This window comes from Notolepis coatsorum, assembly GCF_963971535.1.
Source record: "Notolepis coatsorum genome assembly, chromosome: 15".
Classification (NCBI taxonomy): Eukaryota; Metazoa; Chordata; class Actinopteri; order Aulopiformes; family Paralepididae; genus Notolepis; species Notolepis coatsorum.
Window position 1 is genome coordinate 16,638,640 of NC_140179.1, and position 22,811 is coordinate 16,661,450.

General features: G+C 41.4%; 2 protein-coding genes across 3 annotated transcripts in view; one reads left to right on the forward strand and one right to left on the reverse strand.

Moving 5' to 3' along the window:
• Nucleotides 1-4,741, reverse strand: part of jpt2 (Jupiter microtubule associated homolog 2) — a 31,366-nt gene extending 26,625 nt beyond the window's left edge. For both annotated transcript variants that reach the window (XM_084330867.1, XM_084330866.1), the window contains exon 1: nucleotides 4,611-4,741. In XM_084330867.1, coding sequence (XP_084186993.1) covers nucleotides 4,611-4,666 — 56 coding nt within the window. In that variant the 5' untranslated portion in view covers nucleotides 4,667-4,741. The remainder of the gene's footprint in view (nucleotides 1-4,610) is intronic.
• A 6,800-nt stretch (nucleotides 4,742-11,541) lies between these two features.
• The window catches only part of cramp1 (cramped chromatin regulator homolog 1), a 66,143-nt gene continuing 54,873 nt past the window's right edge, over nucleotides 11,542-22,811 (forward strand). The window contains exons 1-3 of the mRNA XM_084330199.1: nucleotides 11,542-11,675; nucleotides 12,067-12,374; nucleotides 22,577-22,770. Coding sequence (XP_084186325.1) covers nucleotides 11,638-11,675; nucleotides 12,067-12,374; nucleotides 22,577-22,770 — 540 coding nt within the window. The 5' untranslated portion in view covers nucleotides 11,542-11,637. The remainder of the gene's footprint in view (nucleotides 11,676-12,066; nucleotides 12,375-22,576; nucleotides 22,771-22,811) is intronic.

Below are 22,811 nucleotides of genomic sequence, written 5' to 3' on the forward strand. Positions count from 1 at the left end.
AACAGCACATTGAAATACAAGCATTTTCAAGGATTTCCAGCACCCGTACGAACCCTGAATATTAACCCTTTAATCGGCAAGGACGACTTTAGACGTCATTCCTCGCCATGCGTAATCTGCCAATGACGTCGTACAGCGTCTTTGAGATCAATATTTCAAAAATCTGTCATGGCAATCATATTTCACCCACGGAGACTTGAGACTTGCTGTTGATCTCCTCTCAACTCTCGAACGGTTCAAGACCGCCATCTGGTGGCCGATCGGCGAATTGCCAAAACCGGAAGTGACGCGCCGGAAGTGGTGCTTACCCATATTTCGTCCGGCCACTCGCTAGCGCTAGCGGGACTCCAGCTTGATACACTGGATAGCGATCCGTTGCCAATAACTCGATAAAAAACATGATTTGGACGTATATAGTATTATACAACCTGGAAATGGATCGCATATATCAACATCCCATAATAGCGAACTTTCTGCTCCACGCTGATCGCCCAACGCTACGAGGAAGCTGCGGTGAGTTTCAGCGTGTTTGATTATTATTATGCATACACACTGCTCCGATCAACATCACCCATACTAAATAAATTATTTAACGTCAGCCACGGACTTATAACCCCCCCCCCCCCTCCGGTCACCAGCAGATGATGAGGCATGACGTGTAGGACCTTGTACAATTGAAATCTTTTATCTGACGTCAATCAGTATCAAACTACATTTGATGATCTAATATATGTATTTAGGGCTATAACTCACGTTCTGCAGAATGCTGCAGAAAACGATAACATATTTATACTTTAGACCGTATTTTAGTATGAATATGTGAATGAAAAAGTAAAACGTTGCTACATCCTAAACGATAGATACTTGACGTTGAATGGGCCATAGGCCTAACAAAATTAATAGTTGGTTTCAGGTTGCCGACCGACCCTGCCGATTTAGGTGCGACCCAATATATTTTATGAGTTTTTAAAAAAGAATTATATACAAAAAAAAAATAAAAAAAAAAATAAAAATTTAGAATAAAGTTTCATAGAAATCTTAGTCAAACATTTAGTATTATGGATATTAAACATGCTGGCAGAGTACATGCATCCATGTTGTTGTGAACATTTTAATTAAATAAAGAAATTCCCTATCCATAGTCGCCGTGGGAAAGAATAAAATAAAAAATAAAATAAATTCCCTACCTACCCATGGCCAAACTGACAACCAACCTGAAACCAACTATTAATTTTGTTAGGCCATAGTAATGTCAATTTAGCAATACAATTTAAAAAGTTATAGCCCTGCAAAGAAGGGGAACATGTCCATAGACAAATAGAGCTGGCAGAGGACGGTATAAGGATGGATATAAGCGTGGCAGAGAAAGGGTTAATATCTGTTATCGGTATCTGCCACAATTTTCACATCGGTGCATCACTAATAATACGTCATACTTCATTGTGCCATGATTTGAATGTAAATGGACTGCATCGATACATCTTTTATCCAAAGCGCTTTACATCTTATGCCTCACATTGACCCATTCACACACAGCCGGCCAATCGGAACAGAGTATTCACCCAGCCAGGCCACCAGCTGATGGCCAATCAGAACAGAGTATTCACCCGGGCTGTGGGCATGCAAGGTGCCAACCTGCTCATCGGGAGCAGTTAAGGAAGGGTTAAGTGTCTTGCTCAAGGACACTTCGACACGCTGTCGGGAGGAGTGGGAATCGAACCGGGAACCTACCAGAAAACCACTCTACGTCCTGAGCCACTAGTGTCACCCCCACTGTCTGTACAGTCATCTGATCAGCACTCAGTGGTACTAATTTGTATATTTTGAACCCAGTTTAACCACCTTGTTAATTGTATATTAATGTTACATTTGCACTCTGGTTGGATGCCAAACTTATATTGACAAGAGGTTCAAAGATAACTTCACATTTATTGGCTATTCGTTTCTTTCTTATATCGCTCTATCCATCGGGCTGCTCTCGTTTCCAACTCTGTGTGTTGCAACTTAGGACGCTCAAACCTCAAACCTATTACATCACGCTCTACGTTGTCAAACATGTACACTAAAGTTACATGTTGGAGTTTTATTGTGTTTGAGTTGTTTGAAGGAAAGAAACCTCCTGTCCTGCAGTGGTTTTTATTTTCACTTTGTGCCGCTTGATTTGATTGTATTTCATGAAAAAAGTGTTTTTTAGAGATGGAAGTAACTTGAGAAAAGGTTTTGCATTTTTCTATTGCAGTTTTGCACAATAAATGTTCTTAAAATACCTCTGTACTATGTGAAATATGTCCTAGTAATACAAGAGTACAGTAATAGCTGCCATACCAGTGTTTTACCCCTTCAGAAGCATTTATATAGACATTTTAAGATAAGCGACACAAGTGAAGTGATGCAGTCCTTCTGTTAACCGTTTTTGTTCCCTCATCATTGTTATTCAAAACATCCCCACAGCTGCCTCTCCCCTCCTCTCCCCTCCATGCAATGAGGCAACCAAAAATGATGATGCATGTCCAAAATAGTAACTCACAGCATAATCAGATGCGTCTTTGTGATGTTGTATGCTGCTACATGTAACATGGTAACTTCGATGTCACAAAGCATATGAAGCATATGAAAAACGAATTATAATGTTTGATATGTACCGTACGGTTTGCAACCATTTCCTCAGAACATATGAAGAAGACATAATCATTATACTGCAAGCGTCCTGTTTTGGAGAAGGAACATGCATCATAGTAATTGAAGGCTGAAACACTTGACCCATTGGACTGTATAGAATCCTGAGGATGTGGCACAGTGCAAAGTTTCTCAACACAAAAAGGAACACATGAAATTATACTAGTAACGTCACGCCAGCCAGACCACGGGTCCATTCCAAAGGTTTACAGAGGAGCGAGGCTTCCGTTCGGAACTTCCTCCGTCCTCCATCCCTCTGTGACCCCTTTTAGTTCTGAGTTACAACAAGCTCTCAAAGTTAACACTTTGGTTGCCTTGGGTTAAATTCATGATATACCATAGGTTGCCGGCTCTATTTGTCTATGGAGAAGTACCCCTTCTTTGCATGGCTATAACTTTTTAAATTCTATTGCTCCATTGCCATTATTAGGGCCCATTCAAAGTCCTATATGTATTGTTCATTGTGTAGCAACGTTAAACTTTTTCATTCACATATTCATAGTAAAGTATGGTCTAATGTATAAGTATGTTTTCATCTCTTTCTGCAGCTTTCTACAGAACGTGATCTATAGCCCCAAATGCATTATATTGATGATGCAATAGTTTTATGGCAATCAGCGCGATATAAAAAATTCCAACTAGACGTACTTCTAGAAGTTACTACACGTCATCTGATGTTGACCGGATGGGCTAGGGGGCGTTTATAATTCCGTGGGCAGCGTTATACCAATCATCTAATGTGGGTCAAATGTTGATAATAGCAGTTAGTATCGAAGACGGTAACGTTACACGCTAAAACTCACCCCAGTGTCCGCGCGCCGTTGGGCGATCATCGTAGAGTAGAAATTCTATCATTATGGGATGTAAATTTACCCGGTCCATCTCCAGCTTGTATAATGGTATATACGTCCAAATCATGTTGTTTATCGAGTTATTGGCAATCGATCACTGTGTAGCGTGACGAGCCAGAGTCCCGGGACCTATAGCGAGTGCCCGGAAGTAATACGGACGTCTAGCACAACCTCTATGGCACATCCTGTTAAGCGATTGCGCCGATCGGCCACCAGATGGCGCTCCTGAACCGCCAGAGAGCTCAGTGGGTCCTGCTGGTGGATCTCAGGCCAGCGGAGGGGACATATGAATCCGATCGCAGATTTTTGAAATATTGATATAAGGACGCTGTACAGCGTCCTCCGGCAACTTGAGCATGGCCGGCAATGACGTTTCATGGCAGCCAAAGTGTTAAGAGAATGCAATTAGATGACATCGTTGAAATGCACTGCATGAGATGCTTGAAGGGAAATTTTATGCACAGTCATGTTTCCTCTGCTTTTTTATTTTTATTTTTAAGTCTGAAACAGTGCCCAAGGTGTTGCCCCTGGCACCTGCATCTTTATCAGGAAATATTTAAAAAAAAGTATTACCCATGTATGTTGCCCTTTGAAAGAGTTTCATTTTCTTCTATGGCCAAACATTAAATACTCGTGGAACAAAAGAGGGGTAGGTCACTGGTGAGCAACCCATTTTAACTGTTAATTTCTTTACTATGAAACGGTTTAGCAGCTTGTACCTGCCGTCCCTGGCCGCGGGGGGCGCAGTGAGGAGGCGAGCAGAGCTGTGACTCTGCTGAAATCAACTTTCCTCGCTCAGACGAGACAAGTACAAGTTGATAAACTAACGTCACACACAAGAAGACAAGCCAGAACAGTGTATGCTAAACGGTTGCAGTGGACGCGGAACGGTGGTGTTGCCGAATATAACAGAAGACGTAGCATCAAAACAAGAGAGCTAACGTTAAAAAGCTAGTAACGTTAGCCAACGTTAGCTAAAACATGATTAGCTGAGAGCCCGGGCGACTGCTCCTAAACTGAACATATTGCAATGTTAGCAGTGTTCATAACCTGATTAAGTTGCCCGCGCAAGATATTATTTACCTTGAACTTGGCTTTGAATTACTCTCCAGTCCTTGGAACATGTTAGTGGAAGTCATGGTTGTGTTGTTCGGCGCCGTCAACAACTTGTTATAAGAAGTAGCGTCGGGCAGACAGACAGCAACACTCCAGCTCGAACCTGCTGCGCGTGTCCAGCCAGGCAACCGTCTGAGCCCGCCTTCATTCTGACGCAGAGCAACGTGACTGGTTAAAAACTAATCAGTCAAGTAATGCCCTGATCCCATTGGTTAATTCGTCTCATTTGGCTCTTGACAACGCGTCAATCATGTAATGGGTGGAGTCTCGGACACGCCCTGTCTGACACATGAGTCAGTCGTTTTACTTTACTTGCATATAATTATAGAATAATACAACTTTATTGACAACACCCGACAATTAATTAAAATCATTCACAAAAACACAGCACATCACAAACAACACAGACAGTGCACATTCTATAGGTAATTTTAATACTATATACAATATAGTGGAGGAGAGATACAAAAAAGGTGATTGAATGTCTCGAAATTAACAGGATAAACTCATGGTTCCCACGGTACCTGGAAAACATGGAAAACATGGAATTTATTTTTTCATTTTCCAGATATGGAAAAGTCATGGAAACTGAGCAAAAGTGAACACTTACATGGAAATTGAAACAGTTGTCCTGGAAAATGTTATTGGATGATGTGTAAAATAGTAATCAAATGAAACTATTGAGCACATAATTAAGATGAGTTTATAAAAACCCTTTACATGTGAACAGCTTTTAGTGTAGATAGAAATGGATGATCCCATGTTGTAGAGCATGCTCTTGGCATCATATCTGGTATATTGATGTTGGAATTGATGCAGCCGGCAACCTGGTGATATGGACTTTAAGCAGTGCAATATTGCTAGCTAGCAGCTTACACTAGAATTGTTGAGGTAATTTTGACCTTGCTTTTAAAATACTAGAACTATGTTTGATCCCCATATGTACTATTTCACTCATTGACTTTTCCTAAAACGGTGTTATTCACCACATTTAGGGGTGCTAGCTAACTACCAATACATTTTCACATTAGGCTGTGACATTACTTCTATACTAGTTGACATGGCCAGTTTAGTCTTGTTCTACTTTTAACTATTTTGTGATTTTTCATTTATTTTCCCGTTAAATAAATGATACTAATAATAGGAACATTTGGGGTGAGACATTTTTGAAAAATCATTGATCATGACCATTCAGATCTTCAGACTGTAGAGAGGAGGAAGAGGAGTGGAGAGGGGGAGGAGCCAGGAAGGCACAGAAGGAAAGAGGGAGGAGGAAGAGAAGAGGGGCGAAGATGAAAGAGGAGAAGAAGAGGAGGATAAGAGAGTAGAGGACGCCGACGGAGGAAAAGGGAGAAGAGTGGAGAGGAGTTGAGAAGAGTAGGAAGAGAAGACAGGAGCAGACACGAGAGGGGAGGTGTGGAGAGAAGAGGACAGGATGAGATAGGAGAGGAGTGGAAGAGAGAACATTATATCAATCCCAGTGCTCATGTGTCTCAAAGTTCCAGTTCAATAAATTGTTGTTCATCTACAGCAGGGGTCCCCAAACTTTTTCCTGTGAGGGCCACATAACTTTTCCCTTCTCTGGTGGGGGCCGGGGTCAGTTTGTAACAGAAAAAGTGTGACGATTGCAGGTGTGCCTAAACGTAAACATTTATTGTTTTCCAGAAAGCCACACATAACCAAATATTAATAACCCTTTCCGGGATCTTCTTCACAGAAAAAAAAAAGAGTCAGGAAATAAATAATAACAATATTAATGAAATAAATAACACTATTTATGAAATAATATACAGTACCTACAGACCACCTAGCTCTAGCTCTGTACTATTTAAAAGCACAGTGCAGGACACACTCAAAGGTTATCGCACTTCAGAGATGGCAGTGGACATGTATGACAGGACAAAGGCCATATGTAATGGCCTTGGGATTGAGGAACATACTACCAGCCAAAGGAGGAAGCAGAAAAGGATGGATGAGTATGTAGTTGAGTCATCTTGTGGCACAAGCTCAGACCTCAGCTCAGGAGATCAGCTGAGACAGAGACTGTTCTATCCAGTCCTCGACAGAATGCTGCAAGAGCTTGAGAGCAGGTTCTCATGAGTTGGAGAACAACTTATGAGAGGCATACAGGCATGCATGTTATCCAGCCTCAGACCAGTTTCTCTCAGTGGAATTGCTGCAACCCCTCGCCACACATTACAATATCCAACTACTGCCAGAGGAGATCACAGTTGCAAAGTGTTTTCTGGCCAGGACAGGCAGAGATGCAGTCCCTACTATCCAAAGTGTCTTTCCCTCCTGGATGATGATAATAATAATAATAATAATAATAATAATAATAATAATAATAATAATAATAATAATAATAATAATAATAATAATAATAATAATAATAATAATAATAATAATAATAATAATAATAATAATAATAATAATAATAATAATAATAATAATAATAATAATAATAATAATAATAATAATAATAATAATAATAATAATAATAATAATAATAATAATAATAATAATAATAATAATAATAATAATAATAATAATAATAATAATAATAATAATAATAATAATAATAATAATAATAATAATAATAATAATAATACATTTTATTTATAAGGCGCCTTTCAGGACACTAAAAAAAAGTCCACAAATCGGTGAATGAAAAATGTATAGGATAAAATGAAAACTACTACTTACTAAAAATGGATGTTTAAAAGTACTAAAACCCCCCAAAAAATATCAAACACTAACAAACATTCAGCACGACAATGGGGATGCTGCCATCTTAAACAAAAAAAATCTTTATTTTTTATTTATTTTTTTTTTTTAAAGCTCCGGGGCTCTAGGGGGCCGGGCCAAATGTGGAGGCGGGCCGGATCAGGCCCGCGGGCCGTAGTTTGGGGACCACTGATCTACAGCTTGTTGCATTATTTCATGCATTGATATTATCAATAAGACATAATCTCTAAGAATTTACAATGTAGACTTGACTGGCACATCTTTTAAATCAAGTAAGTAGTCAGGTGTCCTAGGGGGTTGTGTGTGTGAGGGGAGGGGGGTGCGGAGGGGGGCGGAAAGCTTCAGGGGCCTATAGATCATCACTTAATATGGTACCTGGAAAATGAGGAGGTAGCATGGAAAATGTTTTCAAGGCAAGCGTGGGAACCCTAACATTCACACACAACACTGCATGTGTTATTGTAAAAGTCATACTAGTTCATATAACAAGAAACAAAACAAAACATTTTGGTGACAGACTTCTTCAGACAAACATGATTTGTTTGTTACAAATTTAAGAGACTCAAAATAACATTCAATTTCAATTAGAAACAACTTTAAAGATGGAGTTGAAGTAGGAGATGTAGTGTTTTGGATATGAAATCATGCAAATAAAATAAGAAAGTTAACAATTGTGCATAAATTGTTGATTGATTGATTGATTGATTGATTGATTGATTGAAAATGTTATTAACAGATTGCAGAATGGGTACAATACAGTACAGCTCAATACACACAATTGTTAAGGGGATGCAAACCAGAGAAAGACTTTTGTCTTGTTTACATCAGGGTCCCCCATTTTCAATTCATCATAACATAAATGACATACATGACATACAGATAGACAGTACTGCTACATCTAGACATTTATGACATACCAGATCTACAAATACAGTACTGTTTATGAGTAAAACAATTTTTCTAAAAAGAGAGTATATACATTTGAGGGGGAAGAAACTGTACATTGGAGGTGGTTGGGTGGGGGGGGGTTGTACATTGGAGGGGGTTGGGTTTGGACATTTACGGTGGCCAGTTTAGAACTGCAGCCTCCCGTATGCTCTTTAAGAGCGATTTTGAATGTGGGTAGGGATTCACATCTTTTTACGGCTGTGGGTAGGACGTTCCACATTGTTGTGGCATAATTGCAAAATGTGTTTAGTCCCTTGTTTGTGCCGAATCTGGGTTGCACATGATTTGTGGAACTCCCTCCGGTGTTGTGGTTGTGGTATTCACTGACCTTTGGGAAGTATTTTGACATGTACATGGGTACCCTAGTGGTGTGTGTATCTTGTAGACCAGGCCCATTGCAAGTTGCTGTACTCTGTCATCTACTCTAAGCCATCCTAGGTAGTCAAAGTGGGCAGGGGTGAGGTGGGTTCTAGGAGTAAGGTCAAGTAGTAGTCTGACCAGTTTGTTTTGTGATGTTTGTAATCTTGTTTTTAGCGCCTTTGAGGTGCTTTGGTACAATGAGGTGAAAGCATAGTCGTAGTACCCTTGAATGAATGCTCCTGCCAGAGTCTTCAGGGTATTCTTGTTTACCAGAGAGGAGATCCGGTACAAGAATCTAGTTTGTTGGTTGACTTTTATTTATTACATTGGATGCCATTTTGTCACAGGAAAGATTTGCCTCTAGGATGGAACCTAGGTAGGTAATTCCATCTTTCCTTGTGACAATATTGTCACCCACTGTAACTGAGAAGCCGTCGGTCTTGCTGAGTTTGTTATTTGAACCGAAGAGAATGGACTCTGTTTTACCCATGTATAATGATAGTTTGTTATCAGTGAGCCAGGTGCAGATTCTGCCGAGTTCCGAGCTGAGGGCTTTTTCAACCTGTAACTTGTTCTTGTCAGAAGTGATATTTTTCTGTGGCTTCTGTGATAATCGTATGTGATGTTTTGTGTATAATTATCAAAGCACAACAGCAGCACATCGCAGTGACATCGTCAGTTCCCAGGTTTATCTCCTCTGTGAGATAAAGGATACACCTCCAATGTACAGTTCCCCCCGCCCACCCCACATACAAACCTCCTACCTACCAACCTCCTCCAATGTACAGTTTCTTCGTCAAATGTATATACTCTCTTTTTTAGACTATTTTTGTATCACAAACAGTACTGTATTTGTAAATCTGGTATGTCATAAATGTATAGATGTAGCAGTACTGTCTATCTGTATGTCATGTATGTCATAAATGTCACGATGAATTGAAAATGGGGGACCCTGATGTAAACAAGACGAAAGTCTTTCTCTGGTCTGCATCCCGGCCATCCCCTTAACAATTGTGTGTATTGAGCTGTACTGTATTGTACCCATTCTGCAATCTGTTAATAAAGTTTTCAATCAATCAATCAATCAATCAAAGGTACGCATATTTAAGGGGACCCCAAGGATGGTGTACTGGTGGGTGGTGTCCGACCGATTATGGTGGGCCAGTCTGGGCCAAAAATGCGAGGGCCGATTTTTTGGTCCCAGTCCAGCCCTATTTGTACCCATTCTGTAATCTGTTAATACAAATTTCAATCAATCAATCAATCAATCAAACGGAGGATAACACATTTTACAAAGCACAAAAGGGTGACACACAATTGGTTGCCTCTTTAATCCCACCTTTAGCGACGATTGGATTGAGTTTCTGTCGATCCACTTATTTCTGACCAATCGTGAGGTTTGTTTTTAAGTTGCAGTGGGCGGGGCGTGGAGAGGTGCTCTGCGTCACTTCCGCACAGCGTCCGACTCCTGTCTGTCGGCAGCCCAGAGCTAAGCTAGCTAGTGAAGTTTGGTATGTTTCACGAGGGGAATATTACTACTATCTGCACCCAAGGTAACGTAGTGTGGACTTCGCTTTAATCGTTGCGCTCACAAACCCCGAATGCTGTTCATCAAGAAGTTGATTATCTTTATACACAGTGTCTTTGCTTATTGTTTACCAGCTAGCGGTTAGCTAGCCGCTCTCGACTGTTCTGCAAGGCTCTGTGGAGCTGGCTTTTACTCGCAGCATTGATTGATGGGATTGAATCCATTACTGGGGTTTAAATAAATATATATAATATAATATATAATATATATATCAAAGACGAATGTTTGAATAATTTCTCAGATTACGCTTTAATAATGCACATATTGACTGTTATCTAGCTATATGAGTGGCCGTTGGTGGAGACGCAAGTTTAGCAGCTAGATGTCATCAAACTGTTGTTGATGGATGTAACATATTACATTATTGTCTCGTCGGCTGTGTGTGACCAGGGAGGGAGAGAGAGAGAGAGAGAAACAGAAGCCAAGGGCAGTTCTTGTCTCTGATTAAATCATTTAAATCTTGTCTATATGTCTGTTTGTTGACATGTATTGTATAAGTTACGTGAATGCCTGTATCTATCATTTGTTTGCATATGATAGGCTCTTGTATGAAGTGTTACGATATGTGTTGATTTGATTATAGATGCATTTAAACGTGTGTTTACGGTTTACTAAATGCAACAGAACATGAGGAGATACACATTCACTTTACTCCAGGCATTGTTCTTTATTCATGAACCCCTCAGCGAAGATATATTAAGTAATATCGCTGTTACAGGTTATCAATCATGTATGATTGATTGCACTTTGTTTTAACAGATTGCAGAATGGGTACAATACAGTACAGCTCAATACACACAATTGTTAAGGAGATGCAGACCATAGAAAAACTTTCGTCTTGTTTACATCAGGGTCCCCCATTTTCAATTCATAGTGACATGTATGACATACATGACATCATCAAGACAGTATGTTACACTGCCTTGAAATGGTACAGGTTGTAATGAAGAATAACTTGTTTATGAAAACAATATTCCTTGCAGCAGTCGGTGATGCTGGTGACGTAGTGAGAAGCAAAGTCCACAACACGCAGCAGCAGGACTGTAATGATGCAGAAACTCTGATTTGGCAGTTTAATTCGAATGCGTTCACCGCGACAGAGTTGTAGTAATAACATAGTTTTTTTTACGACATGAATAATGATATTGAGTAGTTTTGATGATAACGTCTCGTTGAGAGGGTTATAGTTATTATATGTTGGTCGAACAGAATCAGCTGAACTGCGCGCTGAGTTGAGCTTCACAGTCGAGGCAGCAGCGCGCGGGGAGAGCAGTTAACCGTTGCTGCTTCTTCTTCTTCTTATCATCATTATTATGCTCGATTGGATTGATTATTGATTATTATAGACTCATGGTGAAGAGGAAGAGGACCCCGGACCCCGGCAGCGGGTAACGTTGTTACTATGATTCTCCCCCCGAACACTAACACTGAGTTTAGAGGTCGAGGCTCTCTAACCGACGCGCTGCACTTTGAATATTTATTTATTCCTCTGAATTGAACCGAAATAAAATGAAATGTAACTCAACGACACCCGTTTCGACGCGCCGGTCGGTGTGTCGGCTGTGTGACCGGTTGTAACGTGAAGACAGACCCGGCGACAGAGCGCTATGTTCGGCTCGGGAGGGACGCGGATCGCCGGGGCTCTGACACAAACAGCGGCGGCCATGTTGTTGGAGCGTCGTCTTCTACAAGTTGATGCTGTTCAGCCGCGCGCTCTGGTTGTTATTATTGTTATTGTTTATGATGAACCTCTCTCTCCCCGTGTCTTTCTGCCGGCAGGATGACGCTCCACTCCCGTGACGGGAGCGGCGGTGTCGACGCCGGGCGGAAGAATTGTTGTGACGCCGAGGAGGAGGACGAGGAGCGGAGCACAAAGAGAGACGGAGGAGCGGAGGAGACTCTTCTTCATCCAGAGACAGTCCTCCTCCCCCTCCCCTCCCAGGACCAGGACCAGGACCAGACCCCCGCTCCTCCTCCTCCTCCGAGCTGCGACCAGCATCACTTTCTCCGCTCCAGCGTCCGACCTCCGAGCAAACGCATCCGGAAGGATTCCATAGGAGACTCAGCCATCAACGGACAGTCTAAAGGTAGGCAGCACAAGTGGAGTGTGTTTCTCCCCAAGCTCGCAATAAATACGAATATATATATATATTTATATCCTCTCTATATAAGTGACAACACATTTTTGCGCTTGTTGTTATGTTTGCAAACTGTAAGTACACTATATTTCCCATCTAAGCCACACAGCGTGCTGCTGAGTGAGTGGATTACTGGACACTTCTTCTTGTCTAAGTTTCAACCCTGTCGTCCTTCACTTATCCCGGGAGGAGATAGAGAGAGAGAGAGAGACACAGGCCAGGCCTTCACTTATCCCGGGAGGAGAGAGAGAGAGAGAGAGAGACACACACACACACAGGCCAGGCCATCACTTATCCTGGGAAGAGAGAGAGAGAGAGAGAGAGAGACCTTCACTTATCCCGGGAGGAGAGAGAGAGAGACACAGGTCCTTCACTTATCCCGGGAGGAGAGAGAGTCACAGGTCCTTCACTTATCCCGGGAGGAGAGAGAGAGAGAGAGACACAGGCCAGGCCTTCACTTATCCCGGGAGGAGAGAGAGACACACAGGTCCTTCACTTATCCCAGGAGGAGAGAGAGAGAGACACACAGGTCCTTCACTTATCCCGGGAGGAGAGAGAGAGAGACACAGGTCCTTCACTTATCCCGGGAGGAGAGAGAGAGAGACACAGGTCCTTCACTTATCCCGGGAGGAGAGAGAGAGAGACACAGGTCCTTCACTTATCCCGGGAGGAGAGAGAGAGACACACAGGTCCTTCACTTATCCCGGGAGGAGAGAGAGAGACACACAGGTCCTTCACTTATCCCAGGAGGAGAGAGAGAGAGAGACACAGGTCCTTCACTTATCCCGGGAGGAGAGAGAGAGAGACACAGGTCCTTCACTTATCCCGGGAGGAGAGAGAGAGAGACACATGTCCTTCACTTATCCCGGGAGGAGAGAGAGAGAGAGACACAGGTCCTGGATGTTGAATGGACACAGACAGCAGGACACAGGAGAGGCAAGCGTATTGTTTTTATATAAACGGTGCTAGCTTTTCACTTTCAGGTGATTGAAACCAAAAGATGGGACACACTTTCGTGCCATGTAGACCTCACCATGGGAACAGAGCTGCTTCTGTGCCATGTAGACCTCACCATGGGAACAGAGCTGCTTCTGTGCCATGTAGACCTCACCATGGGAACAGAGCTGCTTCTGTGGGTGTCGTGCCATGTAGACCTCACCATGGGAACAGAGCTGCTTCTGTGGGTGTCGTGCCATGTAGACCTCACCATGGGAACAGAGCTGCTTCTGTGGGTGTCGTGCCATGTAGACCTCACCATGGGAACAGAGCTGCTTCTGTGGGTGTCGTGCCATGTAGACCTCACCATGGGAACAGAGCTGCTTCTGTGGGTGTCGTGCCATGTAGACCTCACCATGGGAACAGAGCTGCTTCTGTGCCATGTAGACCTCACCATGGGAACAGAGCTGCTTCTGTGGGTGTCGTGCCATGTAGACCTCCAGGGCTGTACGTAAACCTTTTTTGCACATAGCAGTGGTGCTACAGAGGTTGATAAGTTTTGTAGCACAGGCCAAAATCTTGTAGCACAAGTATAAAACGTGTTATATTTGTAATGGTCACAAATGTGCCTATTGTATTTGTGTTATTTAGTTGCAGTGCCATGTTTGGTCACTAAGTGGTGCTCCAGTGGGGCGACAGTGGCTTGGGAGGTAGAGCAGTCGTCTGGCAATCTGCTATATATATATAGCAAGTGCTATATAAAAAAGCAGCCATTTACCATTGTTTGTACCTGATGTAGCTACAGGTTTAATTTGATTTAATTGATTGATTGATTGATTGAAAACTTTATTAACAGAATGCAGAATGGGTACAATACAGTATGGCTCAATACAAAACAAAACTGTCAACTTGTTAAAATAGTTTCTCTAGTAACGATGTGGCTAGTAGTTGTTTTAATATAGTTGTGTATATTGAATAATGCCGTATGACCAGGCATCGTATGACCATAGTCCTTATTGTATATTTTTGTAAATAATAAATTGGTTTGTGCCAAATCCCAAAAGAAAGCGACAATGTCTGTTAAGCTATTGTGCCAAGCTATCCTGGTGCTGTCATTTTCATGCTGACAAGTTGACGTCACACAGCCAGAAGGAATTATGGGATTTGGTGTTGGATGTATGGACTCTACTAGGGTTGGGAATCACCAGTTTCATCACGATATGATATAGATTCTTTGGACAACGATACGATATTTGCTGATATCACAAAGTCTGCCACGATACGATACGATTCAGGTGCCTGCGATCGATATGAGACGATATCATATGCCCATTTAACACAATCGGTAACATTTAGATCAACTCAAAAAAGGCAACGGAAATATCATTTGAATTTTTTTTAGCTCTTCTAGACATTTCAATGAAAAACAATATTGTGTTTATTATACAAATATACCTCCTGTTCACTGTAAAGTGCCACATTTTGATATATTTAGAGCCATATGGAATCCGCGATCACGGAATCGCGGACGGAATCGCGAAATTGATTTTTTTTTTTTTTTTTACTTTTTTTTTTATGTTGTGGGACTTGTACAGCACTTTGTTCAACTTTGTCAGTGCTGTAAAGTTTAAACCTTTTAAAATCTTAGACAAACAAAACACTTTGCTTTCATGAAATATTGTAAGCAGTCATTTGAGGCTTTATAAAAGCAGCACAATGAACACAAATCTGTCAGTGCCGAGTCCGACCTCATCTTAAATAACAAACAGCATTGCTTGTTGTAGTTAACACTTTGGCTGCCATGGGTTAAATTAATGATATACCATAGATTGCCAGCGCTATTTGTCTATGGAGAAAGTCCCCTTCTTTGCAGGGCTATAACTTTTTAAATTCTATTGCTACATTGCCATTATTAGGGCCCATTCAAAGTCCTATATGTATTGTTCATTGTGTAGCAACGTTAAACTTTTTCATTCACATATTCATAGTAAAGTATGGTCTAATGTATAAGTATGTTTTCATCTCTTTCTGCAGCTTTCTCCAGAACGTGATATATAGCCCCAAATGCATTATATTGATGATGAAATACAGTTTGATGGCAATCCGCGCGATATAAAAAATTCCAACTAGACGTACTTCTAGAAGTTACTACACGTCATCTGATGTTGACCGGATGGGCGAGGGGGCGTTTATAATTCCGTGGGCAGCGTTATACCAATCATCTAATGTGGGTCAAATGTTGATAATATCAGTTATTATCGAAGACGGTAACGTTACACGCTGAAACTCACCCCAGTGTCCGCGCGCCGTTGGGCGATCATCGTCGAGTAGAAATTTTATCATTATGGGATATATTATTACCCGGTCCATCTCCAGCTTGTATAATGGTATATACGTCCAAATCATGTTGTTTATCGAGTTATTGGCAATCGATCGTTATGTAGTGTGACGAGCTAGAGTGCCGGAACCTATCCCGAGTGGCCGGAAGCAATACGGACATATATCACAACCTCCACTGTGCTTCCTGTTAAGCGGTTGCGCGATCGGCCACCAGATGGCGCTCCTGAACCGCCAGAGAGCTCAGTGGGTCCTGCTGGTGGTTCTCAGGCCAGCGGAGGTACATTATGGATCAGATCGCAGATTTTTGAAATATTGATATAAAGACGACTTACAGCGTCCCCCGGCAACTTTAGCATCGCCAGCAAAGACGTTGTAAATCGTTTTTAGGCAGTCAAAGTGTTAACAAAGAGAGGCAGTTGATTTTGCAAAAATATATATATATATATATTTTTTTTTTTAAATAATCAAATTTTATTTTCATATTCGAATCCCATGCCCATCGAACGAAGCTTCAAAGTATTTAAGACGGCCCTATTAAATGGACTGTTATATCTTATTAAATTGTGGACATTTATTCATTCCCACTTATTAGACACTATTTCTGATGGTAAAATGAGCGTACAAAGCAAAATACAGAATTCTGAAATATTAAAACGGAAAAAACGGAATTTGGAAAAAAATTAAATGGAATTTGGAAAAAAATCGGATTTCATATGGCTCTAGTCTAGATATATTGAGCTTTAAACTTAAAAAAACTAAGTTCACAGAAAGTGAGAATGGCTTATAGCAGACTTAATGTTTTTTGAACATTTCAGCTAATGAAGTTAAATGTTTTATCATCAACTATCCAGTTTGTTTTTATAGTGTAACGTTTTGCTACTTTAAATCATTGAACATAGAGAGAGGGACAGAAAGAGGCTGAGGTGTAGACCATGTAGACTCACCACCATGTAGACTCACCACCATGTAGACTCACCTCACCATGTAGACTCACCACCATGTAGACTCACCACCATGTAGACTTACCATGTAGACTCACCACCATGTAGACTCACCATGTAGACTCACCATGTAGACTCACCTCACCATGTAGACTCACCATGTAGACCACAGGTCGGCAATAGGCGGCCCGCGGGCTGAAATTGGCCCACCAGCAATAATATCTGGCCCCTCAGAATATTAAAAAAATAATAATAAAAAAAAGTTTTTAATTTAATTTTTTTTTTAAATTATATATCAGACCAACTAGGCTAGGCTATATGTTAGCTATAATGTCCAAATAGAGAAACGACCACCACCTAAAGAATGCTTATTATACTTTGTTTTATCCATGTTGAGAGTGAATAATGGGTAAGCAGTGAGGTGCAATGTAGCGCTTGCTCAACATGAAAAAAGTTGGTGGACAGCGCCTGGTGCTGAAATAACAAACAAGCAGTGTGGTGTGAGATTAAAACACCAGTTCAGTAAGTCATTCAAACTTTATCTTTACTAATATATATATATGACTGTGACAGCTAGGGCTGTCTTAAATACTTCGAAGCTTCGAAGCTTCGTTCGATGGCACAAGCTTTGAACATTAAAAAAAAAAATCGAAGTTTAAAAAAAAATATATATATATATATATATATATATTTTTTTTTTCAATTTTTTTTTTCAATTTTTTTTTTATTTTTATTTTTTACTTCGGTGTGTGTGTGTGTGTGTGCATGGGGCCATTGGGTGGGGCCGATAATTGGTCTGTAGTGGAGTCTACAAGGTCTACATTGCCGGACCATGTAGAATCCGGACCTTGTAGACTGACATAATTCTGTGCATAGTTTAGTCTACACAGGCCATATTTCAAATAATCAATCTTATTTCATTAATCTTAAACATTCTTGATTTGGGGGATTGGTAGTTCCCATGAAATCTGAAGTTGTTCAAACGACAACAGCGATCCACCTTGAATTAAATCACACTGTGTTGGCTGCGTCACAGTCACGAAACAATTGATAGGCCTATATAAATAATGACATCCTCAAGGCATTTATAATATTTTAATTTAAAACTAGGCTACTTTTGCGTATATACAGTCATTAATATATTCCAAATAAAATAAGTCCCTCGAGACTTCGTGCTGCTGCCGACTTGAGGTGTCGGTAGGCAGTCTGCCCGACATTAATAAACAGCAGTCTGTTATAATCACATGTTTATGAGCTAACGAATTCCGTTATATTGAACATTTGTAGGGATGCACCGAATGGGAAATTCTTGGCCGAAACCGATACCGAAAATAGGAAACAGTTGGCCGAAAACCGAAAGGCCGAAAATGATTAATAGAAATATATATATAATGTATAATTATTTTTTTCAGCTACCTGATTATGACAAAAGACATGATTATGGCAAAACTTAACTTAAATAATATTAATAATCACTATTATGGGTCCATAAAACATTTATTCAGCACTTTTGAATGCATACATTAATTCCAGACTGACTGCTGAAAGATTGTACAATTTAAACATTTTCTCTTTGCATACAACAAAATGTGCATTAAAGTCAAGTGCATTTTCTTTTCTCTGTAGGATAACTACAACAAAGTGCATTCAGAACAAAGCCAATGTGCTTTAAAACTGCATAAAGATCTGCACACATGAGAGGGAGAATAGCTTATAGCAGACTTAATGATGTTACTGTAGTGGCTACAGTAAGCATTTTATATAAAAGTACTCTATATTTTTGTATGACAACTAATAAAGAAACTTGAACTACTGTCATAATTCACGGCATTCTAGCCTACATGGAAGGACTGTTGTATTTACTACATCTCCCGTGACTATTAGCAGGGGATGACGTAGCTTTAAGAGAGACGAGAGAAAGAGGACCGGAAGCCTTGTTAGCTAGCTTAACGCTAACGTTAATTAAAAAGGTTTTTAACCGCGACAGGCATATAGTAATGGTGAGGATATAAAGCATGTTAAAGACGCATTTATTGGACACGTTGCGTGCAGAGTTTACATAGAAACAGCGCGACTCCCGAGTCCCAAGAGGAGTTATCACAGGCTGCAGAACGCAGGACTGAAGAGCTCACGTTGCGCATGTAATGACTGAAGCCACGTTTTGATTACGTCATCACAACAACACGTTAGGTAGGTTACGAACGTCCCTGTTCTTTGACATTCGGTGATATATTTTCGGTGCTAAAACCCTTTCGGTGGAAAGCCGAAAGAGCCTTTTTGACCATTTTCGGCCGATAATTATCGGCGGCTGAATATTCGGTGCATCCCTAAACATTTGTATTAATTATATCAAGCGAAGAACTGAGAAATTTGGCAGAGAGAGACGGCAACATTATCGTGGTTTTGCGTTAGGGCTGGGCGATATGGCCAAAAACGTTATTGCGATAAAATTATTTTCATATAACTCGATATCGATAATTATCGTCGATATAATGTCTGTCAAGTTTAATTAACTTCTTATGCCCGGCGCGGATGGACGGGCTATTAATAGACTTGTTTTGCTGCTGCGATTGTCTCGAGTTGATGTCATCAGTCCGCGCACGTTAGCAGTTAGCCAGAGCAAGCAGTGTATCCCATGACAATGTACTAAATATCCCTAAAATACTCTGTTCCGCCCCAATACATTGCAACGACGTCCACCGTATACCACACACTACTATAACCGTGGCATCAGAATTCACGCCACACACCAACTCGGCACGTAAACTATAAAATAGCGCTGTGCAAGCTAATTATCCTAGCCAGCCAAACTATAAAATAGCGCCGTGCAAGCTAATTATCCTAGCCAGCCATGTTTCCAATGTACTAAATATACCTAAAATACTCTGTTCCGCCCCAATACATTGCAACGACGTCCACCGTATACCACACACTACTATAACCGTGGCATAAGAATTCACGCCACACACCAACTCGGCACGTAAACTATAAAATAGCGCCGTGCACGCTAATTATCCTAGCCAGCCAAACTATAAAATAGCGCCGTGCAAGCTAATTATCCTAGCCAGCCATGTTTCCAATGTACTAAATATCCCTAAAATACTCTGTTCCGCCCCAATACATTGCAACGACGTCCACCGTATACCCCACACTACTATAACCGTGGCATCAGAATTCACGCCACACACCAACTCGGCACATAAACTATAAAATAGCGCCGTGCAAGCTAATTATCCTAGCCAGCCTTGTTTACTACCTCTCTACCCAGAGGTGCAGCGCGGGTCTCTTTCGCTCTCAGCCATCTCCTTCACTGATTGGTTGTTAGTGCGTGTGCTCATATCCAAGCTTGGAAAATCGATATATCGAAACTTTGCGACCACGTTTCATGTTTATTTCGAGGAAATAATTTATCGCAATAGTTATCGTTATCGTTTTATCGCCCAGCCCTAGTTTGCGTGATGACTATTTACATGACATGTATGAAAGGTGCTTTATAAATACTTACTTACTTACTTACTATCTCCACCTCCCAACGACTTGGTGCTGGTCATAATGTCCGGTGAAAATTATTCCCTCTAAGCACAATTTGATTATTTGAATTGTATTAAAATAGGCTAAAATGAAATAGCCTATGCGATGAATGAAACAATCATTACATTTGTTTCATCGTTGCTTCACCAAGCAGGTCTAATAATGACAACGATGTGTCAGCGGGAGCTTCATGCTGGATTTGCGAGAGCATGCAGCTGCAGAGCCGCAGAGCAGCAGTGTTTTTAGGTCCGGTCTGGGGACCGCTCAGCAGCGCCCCCCACCCAACAGCTGAATTGCCAATGGCTGAATTGGAGTATTGCACTGTGCGGGCACAGCTCTGTGGGTTCTGTGGCTCTGCAGCTGCATGCTCTCGCAAATCCAGCACTAAGCTCCCTCTGCCAGAGCCAGAGAATGGCTCTTCTAGTCCAGTGGTTCCCAACTTTTTTGAGTACTGTACCCCCAAAGCATTTGAAGCCAACCTAAAGTACCCCCTACTACACAATCAATCGTGGTGATCCCCAGGATATATAATTAATAGTCTATATATTGTGGCAGACCGGTTGTGTATGTGTGTGTGTGTGGATGACCTGGATAAAGTCACATGGTCACACAGGTTGGCAGTTTATTGAAGTAATGCTTTAGTTCTGAGGTCATCACCTCATTCCCATTGTAACATTAAATTAACAAAGCACTGAAGACTGCTACAAAACTAAGGTAAGGTAAGATGAGATACGATGCGATACGATGCGATATGATACAATCGGATGAGATATGCCTTTATTGATCCCCTTGGGTAAATGTGGGTGTCATAGCAGCATGGGGGAGGGGAGGTATGGGCAGGGTAATAGCAGAACGACATAAATATAGGCAATAGAATTAGATCTGAATATAAAAATATGTAAATGGGATGGTTTCATGTAGGGCTGTCTTAAATACTTCGAAGCTTCGTTCGATGGCACAAGCTTCGAACATTAAAAAAAAATCGAAGTTTAACATAAAAAAATTAAATTGCCTCAAATCTTGCGCCTCCATTCCAATGAAACAAAAGTAAGTGGCGCCTTCCCGCCTCCATTCCAATGAAACGAAAGTAAGCGGCGCCTCGACTCCACCTCTCTACAACAAGCACGTGGAGATTATCTGTGTTGAAAACAACAAGGACATGTGCAGCAGACATGTCGACGAAGAAGTCATCAGACGTGTGGTTACACTTTAAAATATGCAAAGACAATGCCCAAAAAGCCGAGTGCCAGATATACCAGAAGAAAATGGCATATCATAACTCTACAACAACTTTGTCAAATCACCTAAAAAACGTAAGTATCGTTGTACACGACGGCGACGCCACACAAAACATTAATAAGGCTATGCCTATGCTGCTATGACTAATGTGTTACCAAGTTGGCTAATTTAATTGTAATCATCTGCTTTTGTATGTGCATTGTCTGATATAATTATAAATTATAAATTAAATATAATATAATTGTTTGCTTGATAGACGAAGGTTGCAACATAATTATGTAATGTCATGTCGTTGGCTGTGAGAGCAGCCCCACTGCACCCAGGCAGTGCAGCCGAGTGAAACCTTGTCGAAAGGGGCTACTTAATTAATTAATCCAATCCACTTTATTTATAGAGCACATTTAAAAACAACAACGTTTACCAAAGTGCTGTACAAGTCCCACAACATAAGATAAAAAATAATAATAATTTAAAAAAAAATATTATAATTCTATATATATATATATTCTTTTTTTGAAGCTTCTAATTAAAATCGAAGCTCGGCCCCGAAGCTTCGATTGCCAAAAAAAACTTAGAAGGTCAGCCCTAGTTTCATGCTATTATTCGAAAGCACGTCGCCACAGAGGAAACACATTGGCTGCGGTGGCTCTGTAGTTGTGACAGTAAATCCAGAGAGCACATAATGTTCACCAAACTTACCATTCTTCACCTTCTCCGTTTTATTTTTCTTCTGAATGGGTTCTCCTGATTCAGCAGCATCACCTGTGCTGTTGTTGCTGGATGAACCAGCTCCACTCAGCCATTGATCCATAATGTTAACAGACATTTTGAAAGAGGCTTGGTATTTTGCTAGCTAGCAAGAAAACCCACGTGCCACTACAATGATGATGCTCGGTGTAACACCTGACAGTCCGGCAGGAAGCTGAACGTTGCGCGGTATAACAATTTCCTTCATGTACCCCCTGGGGACCACCCACGTACCACTAGGGGTACGCAATCGCATACCCCCGGTTGGGAAACACTGTTCTAGTCTGATTAAAATACATCCTACCACCAGCCCTAACCTCTCTCTGCTTGTGTCCCCAGGGCCAGAGAATGGCTCTTCTAGTCTGATTAAAATACATCCTACCACCAGCCCTAACCTCTCTCTGCTTGTGTCCCCAGGGCCAGAGAATGGCTCCTCCCAGGGGCCTGCGGGTCAGTCTGGCTCCATGGCCGGGGCCTCCGGGGGTGTCTCCAAGTCGTCCAGGGGCCAGGGCTCCGGTGAGGAGCAGGCGGGGAGCCAGAAGAGGGCCCGGCGCCAGTGGGAGTCGTGGAGCGCAGAGGACAAGAACAGCTTCTTCGAGGGACTCTACGAGGTACTGGAGCCCGGAGCAGCATGCTTTAGCAGTTTAGCCAA